Source organism: Choloepus didactylus, chromosome 7 (assembly GCF_015220235.1).
Source record: "Choloepus didactylus isolate mChoDid1 chromosome 7, mChoDid1.pri, whole genome shotgun sequence".
In the NCBI taxonomy this organism is placed as follows: Eukaryota; Metazoa; Chordata; class Mammalia; order Pilosa; family Megalonychidae; genus Choloepus; species Choloepus didactylus.
The window spans coordinates 122117718-122141170 of record NC_051313.1 but is presented as its reverse complement, the minus strand read 5'-3'; the positions used below and the strand labels follow the sequence as shown (position 1 = coordinate 122141170).

At 40.3% G+C, this 23453-nt stretch overlaps 1 protein-coding gene and 1 pseudogene across 1 annotated transcript; one reads left to right on the top strand and one right to left on the bottom strand.

The window, feature by feature from the left end:
- The first annotated feature begins 12290 nt into the window (after positions 1 to 12290).
- LOC119539868 (olfactory receptor 2H2) lies at positions 12291 to 13229 on the top strand. The gene has a single exon (XM_037843706.1). The coding sequence runs from the start codon at positions 12291 to 12293 to the stop codon at positions 13227 to 13229; it is 939 nt and encodes a 312-aa protein (XP_037699634.1).
- Positions 13230 to 20232: 7003 nt separating this feature from the next.
- On the bottom strand, positions 20233 to 21890 carry LOC119540004 (annotated as a pseudogene).
- Between the last annotated feature and the right edge of the window lie 1563 nt (positions 21891 to 23453).

Genomic DNA, 23453 nt, shown 5'->3' with positions numbered 1-23453 from the left:
AGACCCTCCCCACTGCACTGTTCAGAAATAACTTTCCAGGCTAGACCAGCCCGTCTCACCTTCTTTCACCAGAGTTCACATTTCCTTGAATAAGGCAGCACACTTAGTCATTAATAATACAAACTGAATGGTTTTTTAAGGCCTTCTAGTGATGCTCAAGTTTAAGAGCCCTGCACTGTGAACAGGGTCGCATATGAAAAGGGACCGCTGCTCCTGCTTCTATGTGACAGTGGAGTTGGAAAGCCCCTGCCTAGGCTGCTGGTTTGTCCTTAGGCTCATTGCTATATCCTTTGATCCTGCATGTTCTCAGAAAACAATTCTCTCAGCTGGATTTGGGTTGAGCTGGTGTTGGGTCAAAAAGCAAAAAACAAAAAAAGCAAAAAATGGTCTCTGATCAGCTGGTTCTTTACTCAGACAATCCGTATCTCTCCTCCTTCCAAACACTAGGCTAGCCCTTCTCAGGAAATTTTCATTTACCCACCCTTAATTATGACTCCAACCCTCAGCCCTAGGCCCTCACTGATGCAAAGACCCTTTGCACTTGCTGGTCCTCCACTGTGGTCTTAGAGTCCTCATCAGTCAGGGGCTGTCATGAGAGTGGGGTCGCCCAGAGGAGGGCTGCCCAGGTTGCTGTGGAATGACTGGCGGGTTGCCCACTCAGAGAGGCCTGGCAGAATGGGTAGGACATGTCCAAAGTGGCTGTAGAGGAAAGATCCGTAGACTGAGAGTCAGACAACATGGGCGTGTCTCACATTTTATTACTGTGGGTGAGTTGGCTTATCTCTGAATGTCAGTTTCTAAATTTTCACACATGAGCATAAGTATCACCTCCACTCTCACACCACAGTGTCCCTGTTTCCCACTTAGCTCCAGGACCCTCCCCAGTTCTGTGATCTTAGAAAATACCTGAAGGTTTCTTCATGCCCTTTCTCTCGAGAATTGGACAGTGTGAGACAAGGAGCTCATAAGCTGAGTGCTCTGAGAGAATATACTGAACACCCTGATACTTTTATTAGACTGGCTAAACCACTACGCCATCCCAGACTTCCTTGAATAGTATTTTTAACGGGGTTTTGAATTTTTCAAAATAAAAGTTCTGTAGGCATTCCCAGATTTTTCTCATTGTAATTTTCTCATTACTATTTTTTTTTTAGTTTTTTTAAATTCAATTTTATTGAGATTGTTCACATACCATGCAATCATACAAAGTGGACAATCTGTTGTCAACAGTGCCATTACAGAGTTGTGCATTCATCACCACAATTAACTTTTTTTTCATTTTTAGAACATTTTCATCACTCCAAAAAAGAAAAAGAAATAAAAAAGAAAACTCAAATCCTCCCATACCCCTAACCACACCCCCTCCATTATTGACTCATAGTATTGGTATAGTAAATGTATTACTATTGATGAAAGAATGTTAAAATACTACTAACTATAGTATATATTTTGCAATAGGTATATTTTTTCCATATATACCCCTCTATTATTAACTTCTAGTTATGGTGTCATACATTTTTCTAGTTCATGAAAAAAAGTTCTAATATGTGTACAGTTAATCATGGACATTGTCCCACACAAGATTCACTGTTTCATACATTCCCATATTTTAACCTCCAACTTCCTTCTGGTGACATACGTGACTCTAACGTACCCTTTCACCACATTCCACACACCATTCCAGATGTTAATTATTCTCACAGCTATCTCTGAACAAGAGCACGCACACAGGCCAACCTGCAGACTGAGAGAGGTGGCTTGTTTTTCTTTTTCTTTTGTTTTGTTGCTCCTGAAATGCAAGGAAATCTTTGACATAACACTAGCTCATACAGCTTAAGGAATAGACACTTCAGTGTCTAAATTTCAGAGATAACACATTAAAATATCAAATATCAATGTTTTGACAAAAGATTACAGAACATACAAAGAAAGAGGAAATGATGGCTCATCCAAAGGACCAGCATAAAGAATCAGAAACCATCAGTGAGAAATACTAGAGCTTGGACATATTAAACAAAGACTTTTTTTTTTAATGGGCCAGAATATTCTCAAAGAGTTAAAGGAACATATGGAAAAATAACTAAAGGAAATCAGGAAAATGATAAATGAACACAAAGAGAATGTCAATAAGGTGACAGAAATCATGAAAAGGAATCAAACAGAACTGAAGACAATAGTAACAGAATTTAAAATTCCCTAGAGAAGTTGCACAGCAGCTTGTAGCTGGCAGAAGAAATCATCAGTGAACCTGAAGATAAGACAATTGAAATAATTCCATCTGAACTTCAGAAATATAAAAAAAAGTGGAAAAAAGTGAACAGTAACCTAAGACACCTGTGAGACACCATCAAGTGTACCAATACACACATTATGGGAACTCCGTAAGAAGAAGGAGAGAAAGGAGCAGAAAGAATATTCAAAGAAATAATAGCTGAAAACTTCCCAAATTTCATGAGAGACTTAAATATACACATCCAAGGAGCTCACTGAACTTCCAACAGGATAAACTCAAACAGACCCACAACAAGACATATCAAAATCAAACTTTTGTACCCCAAAATAGAGAATTCTGAAAGCTGCAACAGAGAAGTAACATGTCCTATACAAGGGGACCTCACTGGAAACCATGGAGGCAAGAAGTCAATGGGATGACATATTTAAAGTGCTGAAAGCAAAAAATCACCAACCAAGAGTTTATGTCTGGCAAAACTGTCTTTCAAATGAAGAAGAGATTAAGACATTCACAGATAAAAGCTGAGGGAGTTCATCACCACTAGACTGGCCATACAAGAAAGGCTAAAGGAAGTTTCTCAGGTTGAAAAGAAAGAACATTCGGCAATAAATCAAAGTGGCATGAAGAAATGAAGATTTCCAGTGAAGGTAATCACATGAATAAATGTAAATATTGTATATTTGGTTTGTAACCCCACTTTTTAGTTCCTACAGAATCTAAAATGTAAATACATAAATGGTAATGAAAGATCAATGACCTGGGACTTAAAATGTATAGTTACGTGATTTGTGACAAGAACAACATAAAGGTGGGAGGCATGGAGAGGTATAGGAACAGTCCTTGTTGGCTACTGAAGTTAAATGGTATCAAACCAAATGAGATTGTTATAGATTTAGGACGTTGTATTAGTTAGGGTTTTCTAGGGAAACAAAATCAGTGAGAGATATCTATGAATGTAAGATTTATAAAAGTGTCTCATGCAACTGTGGGTATGCACAAGTCCAAATTCCATAGGGCAGGCAGCAAACTGGCAACTCCAATGAAGATGTTCAATGAACTCCTCAGGAAATGAACTGGCAACATCAACGAACTCCTCAGGAAATACTTCACTGGGCAGCCGAAGAAGAAGTGAAGGTTCTCTATCTGTCTCACTTCAAAGTCTTCAACTGATTGGAGTAAATCCAGCTGACTGCATTCTCTCATTATGGAAGACACACCCTTCATTGATGTCATCAGTCACAGTTGCAGCCAATTGACTGATGATTTAATAAACCAGCCTTCTGGTTTATTAACCAGCCACAAACATCCTCGCAGCAATGGTTAGGCCAGTGTTTGCCTGACCAGACAGCTGGGTAACATCACCTGGCCAAGTTGACACGTGAACCTAGCCATCACAGACGCTAAATTAAAACACCAAGGTAACCACAAGAAAAAAATGGAAAAATATGCATATAAAGAAATGAGAAGAGATTCTAAAGGGTTCACTACAAAAATGGGCAAAAGGAGGAACCTAAGATGGCAGCTAGGTGAGACAGGGCAAAAAAACACCTCTGTGAAAAATACTAGATAAAAGCAAGAAAGTGACCCAGAACACCAGTTCCAGTGATGCACCAGCTGGACAAGGTCTGCTAAATCCATAGGGACCGCACAGTTGGTGAAACCAGGAGTCTGTATTCTGAAACAAGTGAGTGAGCCTGTTGAATGTCCGGCGGCCATGCTGCAGTGTGGTGAAACTGTGGTTTGGCGTTTGGAGGCAGACTAGTTCTTTTTTTAAAAAAACCAAAAGCAGCTGCAGATACGGTAGTGAGAACTACACAGTGAAGCGTGGCAGGAATGGGCTGTGCGAATGCCTAAATATCTGGCATGGAAGATATCCTTTCGCACACCCGCTGCTAATTGTCTCAGAGCAAGGAAGGTAGAGGTTAGCCAAAAGGGAAAAAAAACCATGCCCTTGCAGCCATCTTCACGGCAGGCTGGGAACGCTCTTGCCCGGCACAGGCGCCACAGCCCAGAGATGCACCAAGGGACCCAGTGTGACAGAAAGTGTTCCCAGCAACACAAGCACACACCACAATATTGGGCATGGACAATAGCCTTTAGTGCACCCACAGCTAATTGTCCTGGAGCTGGGAAGGTGGAGCTGTGCGAAAAGGGGGAAATTACCACACCCCATTCAGCCATTCTTACAGCAGGCTGGGAATGCCCCTGCATGGCCCAGCAACCCAGAACTTCCCTTGAGGGATGGCACGCACTTGTGACATAGCACAGCCTTCCCTCAACAGAGGCCCTAAGAAGGGCATGGCTGGGAAGAGGGACCCACTCAGAAATCCCAGGGACTATACACCAATACCAAGGACTTGTGGGTCAGCAGCAGAGACAATCTGTGGTGAGACCGAACTGAAGGTTTAGACTCTTGGAACAGCCTTAAATCTCCAGGAACACCTGGAAAGTTTGATTATTAAAGCTTCCCTGCCTCCCTAACCACTCAGACACATGTCCCACATTCAGGGCGGACAGCACCAACAACACACCCAAACTTGGTGCACCAATTGAACCCCACAAGAATCAGACCCCCACATATCACAAAGACAAAGTTGGGGAGAACGGACTTGAGGGAATAGGTGACTCACAGACGCCATCTGCTGGTTAGTCAGAGAAAGTATACGCCACCAAGCTGTAGATCTGACAAATCAGAGATTGGTGTTTCAATAATCTTTCATATCCTAAAAGAACCCTATCAAGTAAAGCAAATGCCAAGAGGCCAAAAACAACAGAAAATTTTAAAGCATATGCAAAAACCAGACAATATGGATAACCCAAACCCAAACACCCAAATCAAAGATCAGAGGAGACACAGTACTTGGAGCAATTAAGCAAAGAACTAAAGACAAACAACAAGAGTATGGCACAGGATATAAAGGACATAAAGAAGAGCATGGCACAGGATATAAAGGACATGAAGAAGACCCTAGAAAGCATAAAGAAGAAATTGCAAGAGTAAATAAAAAAACAGATGATCTTATGGAAATAAAAGAAACTGTTGACCAAATCAAAAAGAGTCTGTATACTCATAGTACAAGACTAGAGGAAGCTGCACAACAACTCAGCAACCTTGAGAAACACAGAAAGGAAATGAAAGAACAAAAGAAAGAATAGGTAAAAAAATTTAAAAAATCAAAATGGATCTCAGGGATATGATAGATAAAATAAAACATCCAAATTTAAGACTCATGGTGTCCCAGAAGGGGAAGAGAAGGGTAAAGGTCTAGAAAGAGTATTCAAAGAAATTATCGGGGAAAACTTCCCCAACCTTCTACACAATATAAATACACAAAGCATAAATGCCCAGTGAACTCCAAATAGAATAAATACAAATAAACCCACTCCAAGACATATTCTGATCAGACTCTCAAATACTGAAGAGAAGGAGCAAGTTCTGAAAGCAGCAAGAAAAAAGCAATTCACGACATCCAAAGGAAACAACATAAGACTAAGTAGTGACTACTCAGTGGCCACCATGGAGGCAAGAAGGCAGTGGCATGACATATTTAAAATTCTGAGAGAATAAAATTTCCAGCCAAGAATACTGTATCCAGCAAAGCTCTCCTTCAAATTTGGGGGAGAGCTTAAATTTTTCACAGACAAACAAATGCTGAGAGATTTTGCTGATAAAAGACCTGCCCTACTTCAGATACTAAAGGGAGCCCTACTGACAGAGAAACAAAGAAAAGAGAGAGAGATAGAGAGAAATTTAACAGACATATATAGAACATTACATCCCAAATCACCGGGATACGCATTCTTCTCTAGTGATCATGGAACTTTCTCCAGAATAGACAACATGCTGGGACATAAAACAATCCTCAATAAATTTTAAAAAATTGAATTTATTCAAAGCACATTCTCTGACCACAATGGAATACAAATAGAAGTCAATAATTATCAGAGACTCAGAAAACCCACAAACACCTGGAGGTTAAAAATGAGGGGGAGATGAAAACATTCCCAGATAATCAAAAGCTGAGGGACTTCATCACCAATAGATCAGTCCTATAAGAAATGCTAAAGGGAATTGTGTAGGCTGAAAGGAAGGGACACTAAACAATTGACTGAAACCACATGATGAAATAAGGACTTCCAGTAAAGATCACATGGTAAATATAAATACCAATACTACTGTATTTTTTATTTGTAACTCCACTATTTACTTCCTAGAGGATCTAAAATACATAAACTGTAATGATAAATCAATGGTTTTGGACTCAATGTAAAATATGTAATTTTTGCCAAGAACTACATAATGGTGGGAGAATGGAGGAGTATGGGAACATAGTTAATGTGTCCTATTGAAGTTAAGTTGGTATCAAAGAAAACAAGATTGTTATAGATTTAAGATGTTAAATTTAAGCCCCATGGTAAACACAAAGAAAGTATCAAAGAATATGATCATAGAGATGAAAAGTAGAGTATGGGTTACAAGAAGTGGGAGAAGGGGCATTGGGGAGTTAATAAGAAATAAGTGTAGGGTTTCTGTTTGGGGTGAGGGGAGATTTCTAGTAATGGATGGTCGGAAGGTGATGGCATTGCAACATTGTGAATGTGATTAATCCCACTAATGGAATGCTTGGAAGGGGTTGGAATGGGAAGATTTATGCTGTATATATGTTTCCACAATTGAAAAAAAAAAAGACAGTGTAAATAGATAATGACAATTAAATGCCAAGGATGATCCTGGATGGGATCTGAGGATGGAGGAGAGGAGGCTCAAAGGGACACAGTTGGGACATAAGAAAAAAATGAAATATAGAATGTAAGCTTTGTATCAATGTTGAATTTCTTGAACTTCTTATCTGGGTTTAATGTGATTACATAAATGAATATTCTTGTTCATAGGAAATGTGTATGTGAATTATATTATTTGTTCAAGGATGTGTGCAGCTTGTTCTCATATGTTCAGAAGACAGAGCAATAGATGATGGATGATAGATAGGGAGGAAGGGAAAGAAAGAAATAGTGGAATGACAGGATGTTAAAGTTGGTGGATCTGGATATCGGTGGAGGGGGGTTGGGGTATGCTGGAGTTCTGTGTATGGGGTTTGTATTGTTTTTGCAACTGTTCCTGTAAGTTTGAATTTATTTCAAAATAAAATTTTAAAAAAAATGGGCAAAAGACTTCAACAGACATTTCTCCAAAGAAGATAAACTATTGTCAACAAACAGATGAAAAGATGCATAAAAGGATGCATCCAATATCGTTAGCCAGTGGAGATGTGCAAGTGAGGACCATAGTGGGATCCCACCTCACACACACCAGAATGGCTATTACTAAAAGGATGGAAAATGGCAGGTATTGGTGAGGATGCAGAGAGGTGGGGACACTAGCACATTGATGATAGAAGGGCAGAATGGTGCAGCTACCGAGGAGAATACTTTGGTGGCTCCTTGGAAGGTTAAACATGGAACTACTTGGCAATCCAACTTCTAGGTATATACCCAAGAGAATTGAAAGCAGGGATTCAATGGATATTAGCACACCAACAGTCATGGCAGCATTGTTTACTCAACAGCAGATGAGTGGATGGACAAAATGTGGTGTATACATGCAGTGGAGTGCTCAGCCTTCAAACATGCTACTTCATGGATGAAACTTGATGTCATCATGTTGAGTGGGGTAAGCCACACACAAGGGACACTTGTATGAAATGTCTAGAATATGCAGATCCATGGAGACAGAGGGTACAGTTCAGGTTACCAGGGTCAGGGGAGGAGGTAGAATGGGAAGTTAATACATAATGGGTGCAGGGTCTCTGTTTGGGTGATGGGAAATTCTAGAATCTGATGGTGGTAAGTGTAGCACAACACTGTGAATGTGATTAATCCTGCTGAATTGTATGCTTGGGACTGGATGAGATGGGAAAAATCATGTTGTATGTATGTTTTCACAGTTAACAAAGAGAATGAGAGATTAAAGAGACAAAAACAACTAAAGGCATTACATGATCCAGGAGTGGATCTAATATCAGAGGAGAAAATATCCAAAAGGTCATTAATGGAGCATATGAAAAAAATTGGTTTATAAACTGTAAGCTTTATATCAATATTAAATTTCTTGAACTTAATAAATATATCTAAGATGGATACGTAAGTGAATAAATATCCCTGTTATTAGGAGATACACAGGGAAGAATTATGTGTTCAAGGAGCATGAGGTATACAGCAATTGTCAAATGTTTAGAAAATAGATAAATAGATGAATAGATAAATAGAAGGATACAGCAAATGTGGCAAAATGTTAAAATTTGGTGGATCTGGGTATCTAGTTGTGGGGGGGAGTGGAATTCTCTGTATGGGGTTTGTATTATTTTTGCAATTGTCCTATGAATTTAGAAGTTTAGAATTATTTCAAAATAAAAAGTTTTTTTTAACTCAGTGATCATTAAAATATGTGCATTTTACCAACATAAGGAGATATTAAATGAACACATTAGCGGCCTGAGAGGAGAGACTGGAAATAGGGGACACTCGGAAGGTAGCAAGGAGAAAACAGTGCCTTCGTAACCCCCAGTGACAGGAACAGCGGATAACCATTTTATTTGCCACTGGGAGCCTCACTGCAGGCACGTTTCCTTTGGATCTTCCCTTCCCTTCTACACCATCAATAGTGTCAGTGGCTAATTAATTGTCTGTGGGTTGTGAGGCCCCAAGTTTTGGCAGAAGTAATCAGCTGTTTCTCCCCATGGAATGGGAGCCCTGAGATCCCTCTCTCCATCCCTTCACCATGCCTCCATTTCTACCTTCAGTGCCTCTAAAAGAGAGGCTAACTTCCTGGATTGAGGAGGAGAGGTCTTTAGCAAAGAGCTCCACAGCAAACAGCTACCTCTGGCCCCTCTTGGCCTCACCAGTCCAGCAGAGTGATGGTGGTGGGATGGGGTTAGTGCTATGGCCCCTGCAGCCAGTCCACCTGGGTCCAAATCTCAGCATTGATGCTTACTGGCTATACTTCCCAGAGAAGGCTATTTATATTATTCATGCTTTAATTTCTTTTAATCTGAGAAAAAAAAAAGGATAATAATGTTCATGTATTCTGAGGGACAGTATACATGAAGTGTTTTAAAAAGTGCTTGGGGAAGGATGCACTAGCGATCATTACTATTACTTGAAATCTAAGCTCTAATCAACTTCAAGGATGTATGATTCCTCCATAGTTTGCCTTTAGTTCTCATTGTGAGGCTCAATGGATGATCAAGTAGAGGCTCCAACCAGTCCAGAAGCTACTTGTCATGGAGAATCTTTGGAAGCAAGAAAATGAGGAGCTGTTGACTTGATTGTGGGTAAGTTACAAGTTTTTTTCTTTTCCTGAGGCCCATCAATTTCCACATGTCCTCAACAGTGGAGCCACCAGGAGCACCAGATTTGGTATCAGACAGGATCTAGAATCCTGACCCTGGCACTTGTTGGCTGTATAACTTGGGCAAGTTACTTACCTTAGACTCTGAGACTGTTTCTTCTTCAGTAAAAGGTAAATGTTACTTACTACTTCGCAGAGTTGTGGTGAGAGTCAGGTGTTCAGGAAATTGTTTAGCACAGAGCCTGGTATATAGGAAGTGCCCAACATGTGGTAACTGCTTAAAGCAATAGTATGATTACTGAGCAGAATTTTATCCCATGCCCTTGCAGCACCTAGTACATGGCTGACTAGTTGGTGATCAGTAAGAGATAAATACATGCACCAATACAGAATTAGTGGGAAGTGGGAAAAGTAGTGTTTAGCTTTTGTTGGTGTCAAAGAAAAAAGGACTAAGAAGAAAGAGGGTGAGGAAAAGAGATGTTCTGAAAGACAAAGAAAAAGAGAGACCAGAAAGAGCATCAAAAGGAAGATATAAACTAAAAAGATTCAGAACTAACATACAGAGTGAGATGGTCAGTTTCCAAGACAGAAAGAATGTGAGAAATGCAAGAGTAGATGGATAAATAAATCACGGTGAACACTTGTTGAGAGAAAAAGGATGTGATACTATCAAGTTTAAAAAGGAAGGATGAATTAAAAAATGATAAGAATAACTCTTACCTCTTCAGGGGTGAAGAAGGAGATGTGATCCAGGAGGGGTACACACAAAAGGCTTCCAAGAAATTGGTAACATTTGTTCTATTACTAAACTGAGGAAACTGGGTACATGTGCCTATTATTCTGTAAACTCCATAGATATGTTTCATAGACTCTATCATTTGAATAATTAGCAGTTTCTTAAAGGAAAAAAATCTTAACCTCAAGGAGAAAAGTAGTGATAGAGAAAGGAATATAAAAGGAGATTTAAAAAAAAAAAAGAGGAGTCCTGACCAAAAGGGAGATGAGATGTAGCTTTTAATACAAGATGAAGACCCTGTGATGGGAGTGATCTACCCATCTACCAACTTGTTTGCCCCTTAAAGGTTTTCCTACAGTTCTCTCTGCAGAGTGGACTCTCAGTTTCTACCTCTCAGCTGCCAGGGTGGCTGCTCCCTCCCACCACCATTCCTGACTAGACTTCTGTGCCCCACATGAGCTTTCCCAGCAAACCCAGGTCACCTCTTGCACAGGCTGACTTGACTCACACACACCCCACCCCACCCTCGGCTCCTCGTTTACTGTGCAGACCTCCTTCTCTCACATGCCCATCATCCCCGTATTATTTGCCTTCGGTTTCTTGTGTTCTTGAACATTTTCCAAATATTCCCTAGTGTTTTTCATGTGCATGAGGCTATATTCCCACAGCAGGGCCTGGACACATCAGCCTATACTTTGATTAAAGCTACTTCCAGTGACTAAGGAAAGATAGCTGAAGAAGCCAGGGTCAGGCAGACATAGGCTGGACTGGATCTTTTATAGGAAAAAAATTGCTATGAAGTTCATTACTGGAACAAATGGCAAAAATAAGAGTATGGACTATAGAATAGATTATAATATTTTATATATGAATAGCTAAAATATGAAGGACTGAAGAGGCTTGATATATGCATCCAATTTTCAAATAGCTCAGAAAAAATATAATTGTGTATATAAGGAGAAAGATGGAAAGATTTTTTTAAATGTGACAAAAATGTTAATAATTGGTTAATCTGTATAAAGGATATATATGATTTCTTTAGACTGTTCTTGGAAATTTTGAAATTTTATATAAATGTTTTTAAAATCTAATTAGGATTGAATAGAATAAAGGAAGCATACAGATTGTAAATTCTATTTGAATGTCTAAATCTCAAACTTGCTATTGATGTCATCTTACCTGAAAGACAAAACATAAAATATTGATATTATCATCTTCATTTCTAAGCCCCAATAATTACAAATTTTTACAGTTACAGAAAAAGACAATAATTATTCCATACCTGGCAGCAGTTTTAGTCATATTTTCACACGTTGCACAAAATGTTAAGTTCAGGATAGACTTTTTGTTTGTAGAGAAAGTTCTTGTATTTAGTTATGTAAATCATAATTTTAAAAAAAAATGACAAAATCACCTAATTGATCTCTTTGTGAATGGGGTCACTTCACAGAGAGGAGAAATCTCCTTAGTCCATACTCTCTGCCATTGGTCAGCTTCCATGCAAATAAAAACAAAGTAGATAAAACATGAATGATTCTAGGAAATTTATGATCCCAATAGACATATTTAAGACATATATAAGAGGGCATTCAGAACACTCACAGTGCTCAGAACAAAATAGATGCTCAATATTTAATTGTTGCATTATTGAAAACCAAATAAATCCACATTTTGCATCAGCCTTCTTTGTCCTCAAAGAGCAAGTCACAGTTACAGATAAGAAGCTCCCTCTCTTTCCCAGCACATTTCAGGTTTCCTCACTCCCACTAGACGATGTTTGACCAGGGGCAAGAGTGGAGGAAAAGGAGTTGCTGGATGGTAATGTACCCGGAAAAGGGAGGGTGGGTGAGAGGAGGGAGGACAGAAATGTCCACCAAGTATGATCGGATAAGTACCCAGGCTGAGTGCTCATAAAACAGGTGGGAGCAGCTGTCTCACAGCTCTCATCCCTCTAGGATCTGAAGCAGCAGACAATGGTCAATCAAAGCTCCCCAGTGGGCTTCCTCCTTCTGGGCTTCTCTGATCACCCAGAGCTGGAAAAGATTCTCTTCGTGGTTGTCTTGACTTCCTACCTCCTCACTCTAGTGGGCAACACTCTCATCATCCTGCTGTCTGTGCTGGACCCCAGGCTCCACTCTCCAATGTACTTTTTCCTCTCCAACCTCTCCCTCTTGGACCTCTGTTTCACCACAAGTTGTGTCCCCCAGATGCTGGTCAATCTTTGGGGCACAAAGAAGACCATCAGTTTCCTTGGCTGCTCTGTCCAACTCTTCATCTTCATGTTCCTGGGATCCACAGAGTGCATCCTCCTGACGGTGATGGCCTTTGATCGCTACGTGGCTGTCTGCCAGCCCCTCCACTATGCCACCATCATCCACCCTCGCCTCTGCCAGCAGCTGGCGGCTGTGGCTTGGGTTATGGGTCTGATCCAATCAATAGTCCAGACACCACCCACCCTCCGCCTGCCTTTCTGTCCACACAGACAGATAGATGACTTTCTTTGTGAGGTCCCAGCTCTAATTCGACTCTCCTGTGGGGACACCACCTACAATGAGATCCAGATGGCTGTGGCCAGTGTCTTCATCTTGGTCGTGCCCCTCACCCTCATCCTCATTTCCTACAGTGCCATTGCCCAGGCAGTGCTGAGGGTTAATTCTGCAAAAGGGCGCAGGAAGGCTTTTGGGACCTGCTCTTCCCATCTCATTGTGGTCACCCTCTTCTACAGCTCAGTCATTGCTGTCTACCTCCAGCCCAAAAGTCCCTATGCCCAGGAGAGGGCCAAGTTCTTTGGTCTCTTCTATGCAGTGGGCACTCCCTCACTTAACCCGCTGATATACACCCTGAGGAACAAGGAGGTAAAGAGGGCATTCATGAGGTTGCTGGGGAAGGGCAGGGACTCCACGGAGAGCTGAAGGATAGGTGCTTTGTGTGTTTTCTAAATTAAGAGTTGCTTCATAATTTTTTGAGCAAGTTTGAGCTTCCCAGTCCACTGACTTCCCAACACACACCTGACTTTTCATGCATTCTTGACTGTCTGGCTATCTGTGTTTGTGCTCCATCACACAAAGAACCTTCACATACCATCAAAAACAATCACCTCCCAGGTTCTGATGCTGTATTAGGCATTCTGTTCCACATCCCTCAGAATATAGCTGCTGAATATAATGAGATTTTGCTATAGTTTAAAATTGGCTCCTCAGTAATGAGGTATGCTACAACTCGCAAGGCAGCCATCTGCCCCTTTTGTTTCAGTGTCCTTTCTGGTGTATGAGACAAGAACCCAGGAAGCTGGCACCCTTAGCTACTCTTCACAGTCTATGTAAGCAATAGACTGTCTGAAGCTAAAAGGGGCTCATTGTAGCTTTATGGGTCAAGTCAATGAGGCTTATCCATGCATCGCCACTCAGATGTGTGCCTGGCAGTCATCACAATCTCCTTGTCTCCATTTCTGTCTGATTGCTCCATGTCTTCATTCCTTCTTCCACAAGGTCTTTTCTCTCCACCTGCCTTTCCTTATACTGATCATCTTTCGCATTGTCTTTTTCCCTTCCTCCCTCAAATTACAGCTAGAGGACAAGTGGAACTGAAACCCAACAAGTTCATAACCTAATCCAAACACATACAACAAATTGTGAAAACCAAACTCCAGACACTACAATACTCAATCTGGAAACCTTCTGAATGTATGTGATTGCTATCACATAATAGCAAAAGGTAAAGGTGTCTTTAAGAAAAGACTGAAACAAAAGTGGAACATTAGGGAGAAGACTTCACTATTTCATTTGCTTGATCTTTCCTTTTCTGCCAAAGAGCCCAGAAAGAGAAGGAAAACATCATAGAATCTTTGGGCTAAGGCAGGAAAGTTCAGTGGGAACTGTGTTGCCATAAGGGTGCCACACATTACAGGGCATGTGGAACTCCTCTCACCTGAATTAAGACTGCTTGTCACCAAATAATCTAGAGACCTGGGCTGGTGAGTGTGAGCCAGAAGGAAACGAACTGCTTTTTCCCCTGGTATCATTCCACCTCTGGGGTTATAATCCCTTCTATACAGTAGGATGTCAAGAGATGACTTTCCCCCTTATCTATCTGATTCCTAGCCAGATAAAATGTGTCAAATTTCAAAAATTAAATCCAATTTAAAGGTTTCAAAAATGTACCTCAGATGCTCTCACAAACATTGGGGACTGATGGCTTGATGTGCTGAGCCCTCTGTCTTGGGCTTGCCCCTATGATGCTTGCTGCTGCAAGGGAGAGACTAAACCTGCTTGTAATTGTGCCTAGGAGTCTCCCCCTGAGTGCCTCATTGTTGCTCAGATGTGGCCCTCTCTCTCTAGTTAAGCCACCTTGGCAGGTGATCACGTTGCCCTCCCTGCTATGTGGGACCTTGTGAAAGAAGGGAACCCACTCCGTCCTCTGCATTCCTGCCAAAGAAAGTTTTTTTCTACTCATTTCCACGGGTCTTTATAGCATACTTCCTAAATGACTGTTTTCAGGTATCTCAGGGAGGGTGCATTTTTTCTAAAGCCATGAGGTGTAGTTACGTATCTTTAGTCTTAAGGGACAATTTCTTTGGGGGCTAGATGGAAAACAGTGGGGGCGGGAGACAGGAGCACGGAAGGAGCCCAGCAAGAGCTCAGAGACTATTCCCTTATCTAAATTGCAGTCCATCTTCAGACATACAAAGCTTTTGGCCTTTTCCTAGGCCAGTGCCCGCCTTCAGACATCTGGAGCTTTGGGAAGGCCCTGCTCTATAGTTTGTTAAGCCAGGGGACCTTCCATGTCTCCACAGGATCTGACTCCCAGGGGTGTAAATCTCCCTGGAAACACAGATACGACTCCCCGGGATGAATCTGGACCCGGCATCGTGGGATTGAAAACATCTTCTTGACCAAAAGGGGGATGCGAAATGAAGCAAAGTAGAGCTTCAGTGGCTGAGAGATTTCAAATGGAGTCGAGAGGTCACTCTGGTGGACATTCTTACACACTATATAGATAACAGTTTTTAGGTTTTAATGTATTGGAATAGCTAGAAGTAAATACCTGAAACTACCAAACTCCAACCCAGTAGCCTTAACTCTTGAAGACAAGTGTATAACAATGTAGATTACAAGGGGTGACAGTGTGATTGTGAAAACCTTGTGGATCGCACTCCCTTTATCTAGTGTATGGATGGATGAGTAGAAAAATGGGGACAAAAACTAAATGAAAAATGGAGTGGGATGGGGGGGAATGATTTGGATGTTCTTTTTTATTTTTATTTTTTATTCTTATTCTGATTCTTTCTGGTGTAAGGAAAATGTTCAAGAATAGATTGGGATGATGAATGCACAACTATATGATGGTACTGTGAATAGCTGATTGTACACCATGGATGATGTGAATATATAGCAATAAAACTGAATTTTAAAAAACATGTACCTCAAACTCTAAAAATAACCCCAAATAGAGTTTCTAAAACATGGCAGCCTCCCTGGGTACTTGTGCCCTCCCCCAATCCCCAGGGCTATTCTAAAAGAGATTGACTCATTACTTCATATCATCAAAAAGTCTGTGTTATCCTGATGCTGAAGTCAATGTCCTTTATCCATTTGGATTTCTTGTATTTTTGTATCTACATATTTTCTAATTTTGTCTCTTCCATTAATTAGATCAAGGCCTCACCCTCTCAGTGAAAAATGACAAAGTTTACTCCTGTGTTGCCATTTCAGAGACAAGGAGACCCTCCCTCCTGCACTGTTCAAAAATAACTTTCCAGGCTAGACCAGCCCCTGTCTCACCTTCTTTCACCAGAGTTCACATTTCCTTGAATAAGGCAACACACTTAGTCATTAATAATATAAACTGAATGGTTTTTTAAGGTCTTCTAGTGATGCTCAAGTTTAAGAGCCCTGCACCGTGAACAGGGTCACGTATGAAAAGGGACCTCTGCTCCTGCTTCTATGTGACAGTGGAGTTGGAAAGCCCCTGCCTAGGCTGCTGGTTTGTCCTTAGGCTCATTGCTATATCCTTTGATCCTGCATGTTCTCAGAAAACAATTCTCTCAGCTGGATTTGGGTTGAGCTGGTGTTAGGTCAAAAAACAAAAAACAAAAAAAGCAAAAAATGGTCTCTGATCAGCTGGTTCTTTACTCAGACAATCCATATCTCTCCTCCTTCCAAACACTAGGCTAGCCCTTCTCAGGAAATTTTCATTTTCCCACCCTTGATTTATGACTCCAACCCTCAGCCCTAGGCCCTCGCTGATGCGAAGACCCTTTGCACTTGCTGGTCCTCCACTGTGCTCTTAGGAGTCCTCATCAGTCAGGGGCTGTCATGAAAGTGGGGTCACCCAGAGAAGGGCTGCCTGGGTTGCTGTGGAATGACTGGCGGGTTGCCCACCCAGAGAGGCCTGGCAGAATGGGTAGGACATGTCCGAAGTGGCTGTAGAGGAAAGATCCGTGGACTGAAAGTCAGACAACGTGGGCGCATCTCTCACTTTATTACTGTGGGTGAGTTGGCTTATCTCTGAATGTCAGTTTCTAAATTTTCACACATGAGCATAAGTATCACCTCTACTCTCACACCACAGTATCCCTGTTTCCCACTTAGCTCCAGGACCCTCCCCAATTCTGTGATCTTACAAAATACCTGAAGGTTTCTTCATGCCCTTTCTCTTGAGAATTGGACAGTGTGAGATAAGGAGCACATGAGCTGAGTGCTCTGAGAGAATATACTAAACGCTGTGATCCTTTTATTAGACTGGCTAAACCACTACCCTATCCCAGACTGCCTTGAATATTATTATTTTATTTTATTTTATTTTATTTTATTTTATTTTTTTGCGTGAACAATTTTTATTGAAACCCTCAAAGATTAAAGAGGACTAAATTGTGAGTTTGGGTACCATAACAGAAAATCTCACCTAACTGTACCATCATTCACAGGAATGAACAAACCCAAACACGACAAAATTCAAATTCCCATTTAACTGCTACAAGTGAGTGTAAATGAACTAATCATTTTATCATAGCCTTTCTTTAATCAAGAATCAATAGAAGGGAACTTACATGGCATAACAAAAGATATGCAAAACTTAATGAAAACACAATTTTCTTAAATTTCTCAAAACATTTCTAAAGAATGAAAAAATGCACTTGAAATGATCAAATGACTTACACTGATTCTTTTTTTATTGCAAACTTTTAACATCAGCTTTACTCCCATGCATGGTATTCAAAAAGAACACAGCTTTTGAATTAGAAAGATCACTGAAGTTAAAATGAGGAATTAAGAACTGAAACTAGGAAAAGGCTGGGGTTTCTTTTGAAAGGAATCTTCAAGTACCAACATGTATAGAGAAAGAATACTAATTTTGGTTACATTTTCCCCTTACTGTTAAATATACAAACTGTAATACCTTTCAAAATAAAATACCCACATAAGATAACTTTAGTAAGAAACATTCAAACCAGAACTTGGAAAAACATTAAGAAATTTACTGGGCCAATAATTTCTTAATTTGTGATTACTCAAACATTTGATTATGTGTCTCCTGTTGTACAGGCCGGGTTCTCCCCCAATGGTCCCTACAGTTAAGAAAGATTTAGTTAGTTGTGCTATTGAGACAACCTTTGATAATTTCACTTGGGGGAAAAACATGTTGCAGTATACTGATAGACCAAGGGGGAAGAGAAGGCAGGTGCTCTGGAGAAAGCTTAAATGAGAAAAACACAAAATTACCAATTGAAAAGGGAAGAAAAAAAACATTTTTTTTTTTTTTTTTTCCCCAAAGGAATGCTGCACCCATTTCACTTAAGATTAGAAATCCAGTTTAAAGGCACTGGGTAATGTACTCCTCACCACGAATAGACTACCTAATTACATCTGACATTTCTGAGACTGCTATTGCAATCAGCTTGCTTTTTGAGTGCTTCCATGACACTTCCTACACAGAAACCTAATGTAAATTAAACGAGTTTGAGAACATTTATAATGGAACTATTTTTATAAAAATATTCAGAGTTGCTAATAAAGCACCAAGAAAAAGAGAACCTCCAGAGAGGACTCAGATCCTTTCTACAAGGTCACCCCCACCCCCCCTTTAAAGTTTTCTCTAATAGGACTTCCAGAATGACAGAAGTCTTCTTTGACATGTCCTATCTATATATAATCTAAGGGATGTAGAACATTGCTGTGGTGACTATACTCAAATACCAATTTTCATTCATTATAAATAGTTAAGAGATACAAGATTTCATGGCTTATTTCTTAAACACTTAAAAAGGTAAAATAGGTGCAATTTTCCTTTAAGAAAATCTTTATTTTGTAATATACTGTTAATATTTTGATGTTACCTTCAGTAAACACTGATATGACTACACTGGGACTACCAAAGAATTGTGAAGTAGCTACGGTTATCTACAAATATTGTAAATTTTTCACTTAATACAGTATTGGTACATTTTAGGAAAAAAATTGTACAAAAAACGTCTACAAATGAAAACCTCAAAGAAATATCTGTTACTAAGTGTATGAATTGAAGTAACCAAAGACCACAGTAAATGAAAACATTTCTAAACATAATGTAAACATAAATGGAGTAATACCAAACATCAAGGTATTCAAATCAACTGTACTGCTATTTTCACCCTTAACATATTCTTTTTCTACATAGCTTTCTTCTTTTAGAACAGGAATATCAGGGGTAGTACATTTTCTTTATAACCATATTCCATCAAATCAGTTAATACAGGTGTTTGACATATTTAATTATATAAAATCAATGTTTCACGATATAAAATTAATGTTGATATGTAATTAATGAGCAAAAATAAGATGTCAAAAAGATAACTATAAGAATACCCAGATATATGCTGTATTCCCACTTATACAGCTCTGATCAATAAACATCAACACATTCACTTAGATAATTGATTTAAACCATGGATCAAGGCTGTATTTTCAAAGTATTTTAAGGATGCCAGGACACTGCAAAAGCTGGAGGAAAAAATAGAACTATGTTTATTTAGCTAGTGAATACCTAGCATAATAAATTTTTACTTCATGATAGCAATCAGGCTTGCAAACACCCAGAAATAGGAATTAAGGGTTTTAAATGTAGTTATAAAGGTCATAAAAAGTCTGATTAGACTGAGGAACATTTACTTAAAATTTTGAGATTCATTAAGTGGTAGCAAACAAAATAATTCCTCAGACAAATGCATACTTTTCAGTATACATTTCATTGGGGGAAGGAAAGGAGAAGAATGTGCGTTAACTGGTGAAATTCACCAAGCTGCATATCAATATTCTGTTACACCAAACAGTTTGAAGACAAGGGAAATGTTCTAATATAATTTCAGATTATGTTTCATTTGGCTAAAATAGAGCATAAGGTTGCTTTGCCATATTAAAAGTTTACTACAATAATTTTTCACATAAACATTTAGACTTGAACTCCAGGACTAAATATGGCATGATTATTTTGCTTTTAATCTCTCAAATAGCTAAAAACTGACAATTTAAAAACTACAACAAAGAAAAAGTTGAAGCATTGTGACTCTTACATCATTGAACCACTTCTAATGGTTAACTGTTAGTATTTAACAAATTCAAAGAGTTAGTGAATCCTTGCATTCATTCAGTCTTCTGTGCCTTAGCTAGGATGCATAATTACAAAAGACAGCAGATACTGGTAAAAGCTTCAGGACAGAAGTGCTTGATGAAGTTACAGTTCTCAAGTGTGTTTGGTGAGAGTATAAGGGCAGATGCACTGATGAAAACCATTACAAGAAGGGTCAATTCTGTGTTAAAGTGTTCAAAGATGTCACCTTAAGCAGAAAAAAAAGCTTTAATAACATCTTCCTTGACGTATTAGGCATTTCCAGAGTCTACATCACTAGTGACGTAATTCTAAAAGGACATCTCCATTTGGTTATTGTTTGTTTCTATTTCTCTCCCTACTCATGGCTTCCTCCTCTTCTTGACACTTTTCATAATGTGCAAAGTCATCAAAGATTGAGGTGTTATGCTTGAAAATGGCAATTATTTTAAGCACTTGCGTAGCTTTTTCTAGAGATACCTCTTGAGTGTCCCTTGAATTGGTAACTGGTTTGTTGTCATTGTTTTCTAAATGAATATGCCGTAATTGGTTATTGGGAACATCTTTGACAAAGATCCATTTAACTTCAAATTTGCCCTTCCACTTATCCTGAGACCAGACACCAGCATACGCATTCTAGTCCACAACAGACTTCATCTCAGCCACTCCACAAAAATGTCCACTACCATTCACACTAAAGAGTAAATAGAGTGGGCCTTTCCCATTCAGGGAACGGTAAGCTGCATCCAAATGCTTATTCCCATGCTCAGTACTACACCAGATAGAGTACTTAATGGAGCGATGTACCTCATCTTCAGAATAGCTTTTGATTATAAACACACGCCCATTCTTCAGGTGCCAATCAAAGTCTTTGGGATTGTAGTTGTTTATGGCCTTTAGCTTTTCCAGTACTGGATGCACTTCTACACCAGAAGGTGAAGTGCTGACAGTAACACTACCTAAACCAAAGTTTTCACTTCCCACTCCATTGTTCTGGTTGAAGCCTCCTCCTCTGTTTCAAGGAGCTACCCAGCGATTCTGCAGCTGCTGCTGTTGGGGCTGCACTTGGTGAGGCTGGGCCCATGGCTGAGGTCCTTGTTGCTGCTGTGGTTGTGGTGGCTGAGGCTGCTATTGAGGCAGCTGGCTTTGCACCAATGGTGATGGTTGAATTAATGGCTGAGGCTGCTGGATTACAGTTTGAGGAGGCAGAACCAGTTGGGCTAGTGGAGCCTTTACCACTGACCCCTTTTCATCCCAAGTTCCAATATTCATATTGTGTTTTATAGGTGGTGGTGGTACAGCAGAACCCCCAATTCCCACATTGCCCTTGGGTTTAAGTTTCGGCTGAGGTTTGGCAGGCTTTCTGGCAATGGCAGCCCAGGAGATTAGTTTAGGTGCTGCACTGCTAACTGGGGGCACAGTATTGGTTGCAATGCTAGTCACACCAGTGCTGCTCAAGGCTGTACCTACAGTTTTTGTCACTGCAGCTGTCAGGTCACCACCCATTTTCAGTCCAGTCATGCCTTGCTCAATACTGCTAATGCCAGGCACCTTACTCAAAGTATCATTGCCAAATCCAGCCTGTCTATCAGTAATAGCTCTCCCAAGAGAACTAGGTGGATAGCCATAACTGCTATTGTAAGCAGAACTTTGCGTTGATTGTCCCCATGGGAGATCCACTTGTCCCCCATGTAGAGAAATCAGCATTACCAGGAAAAAAGTTAAATCCATGTTGACCAAGAAATGGAGGGGTATTTCCTAATGTTCCAGGTTGACTAAACACACCATCTGGTATATAATGATGTTCACCATTACTCATTTGTCCATAAGTTGTCAGATACGGCATGGGTTGGTCTCCAGCCGTGGACCATATTGCCTCCCCAAAAGAATATGGAAATCCAATGGATGGAGCATAGTAACTAGGCATGTATGGATCTGACATTGGTGGATAGCTGTTACTCTGATTTGTCTGCCTCAAATACTCTGATAAGTATGCCTCAAAATCATCATTTACAGCATCTTTCTGGTGAATCGAACCATTTTGTACTGAAACTTTATTTCCTTGCACTTTAGGTCTCACTCGGGGCCCATCTCCTGGAGGTCGCCTGGGCTCATCCCCATGTCTTCAGCCCTCAGGATGCATCTTAACGCCCCTAGGAGCAATCCTTCCCCACTCCCCGGGGGCACCGCACCCGCCTGCCTCACCGCAGGCCCTGGGGCCAGGGCAAGCCCCGGCCCGGGCAGCAGCACCGCAGCAACTTACGCCCGTAGCACCGTTCCCTTGAATATTATTTTTAATGGAGTTTTGAATTTTTCAAAATAAAAGCTCTGTAAGAACCCCCAGGTTTTTCTTATTGTAATTTTTCTCATTGCTATTTTTTATAGCAACTATATACTTACTATAGCTCAACTCACTTGTTGGTGTCAAAATTAAATGCATTTTCTTCTAGTTCACTGATCCTATATCCTGGAAAGCATGGCTTTAAAATATCCTCACATATAGTAATTCAGTTTAAGAGCCTTATAGGATTTCAAAACTCCTAATATAAATGATATTCATGTAAATTGCAGCTTGTATTGTATGATCAGTTTAGTATCTTAATAAAACATGAAAAAACTAATTATTGCTTAATAGATGTATTTTGTGGTATTGATAGACCTTTTTTTTTATTCATTTTATTGAGATATATTCACATACCACGCAGTCATACAAAACAAATCGTACATTTGATTGTTCACAGTACCATTATGTAGTTGTACATTCATTACCAAAATCAATCCCCAACACCCTCATTACCACACACACAAAAATAACCAGAATAATAATTAAAGCGAAAAGGAGCGACTAAAGTAAAAAAGAACACTGGGCGCCCTTGTCTGTTTGTTTGTTTGTTTCCTTCCCCCACCTTTCCACTCATCCATCCACAAACTAGACAAACGGGAGTGTGATCCCTATGCCCCCCCCCCATCCCACTATCCCTCCTCATAAGCCACATTTTTATACAATTGTCTTCAAGATTCATGGGTTCTGGGTTGTAGTTTGATAGTTTCAGGTATCCACCACCAGCTACCCCAATTCTTTAGAACCTAAAAAGGGTTGTCTAAAGTGTGCGTAAGAGTGCCCACCAGAGTGACCTCTCGGCTCCTTTTGGAATCTCTCTGCCACTGAAGCTTATTTCATTTCCTTTCACATCCCCCTTTTGGTCAAGAAGATGTTCTCCATCCCACGAGGCCGGGTCTACATTCCTCCCCGGGAGTCATATTCCACGTTGCCAGGGAGATTCACTCCCCTGGGTGTCTGATCCCACGTAGGGGGGAGGGCAGTGATTTCACCTTTCAAGTTGGCTTAGGTGGAGAGAGAGGGCCACATCTGAGCAACAAAGAGGCATTCGGGAGGAGGCTCTTAGGCACAATTATAGGGAGGCCTAGCCTCTCCTTTGCAGCAACAGTTTTCCCAAGGGCAAATTCTGTGGTGGAGGGCTCTATCCATCAAACCACCAATCCCCTATGTCTGTGGGCATGTTAGCAACCATCGTGGTGGGGAGGTCAATACC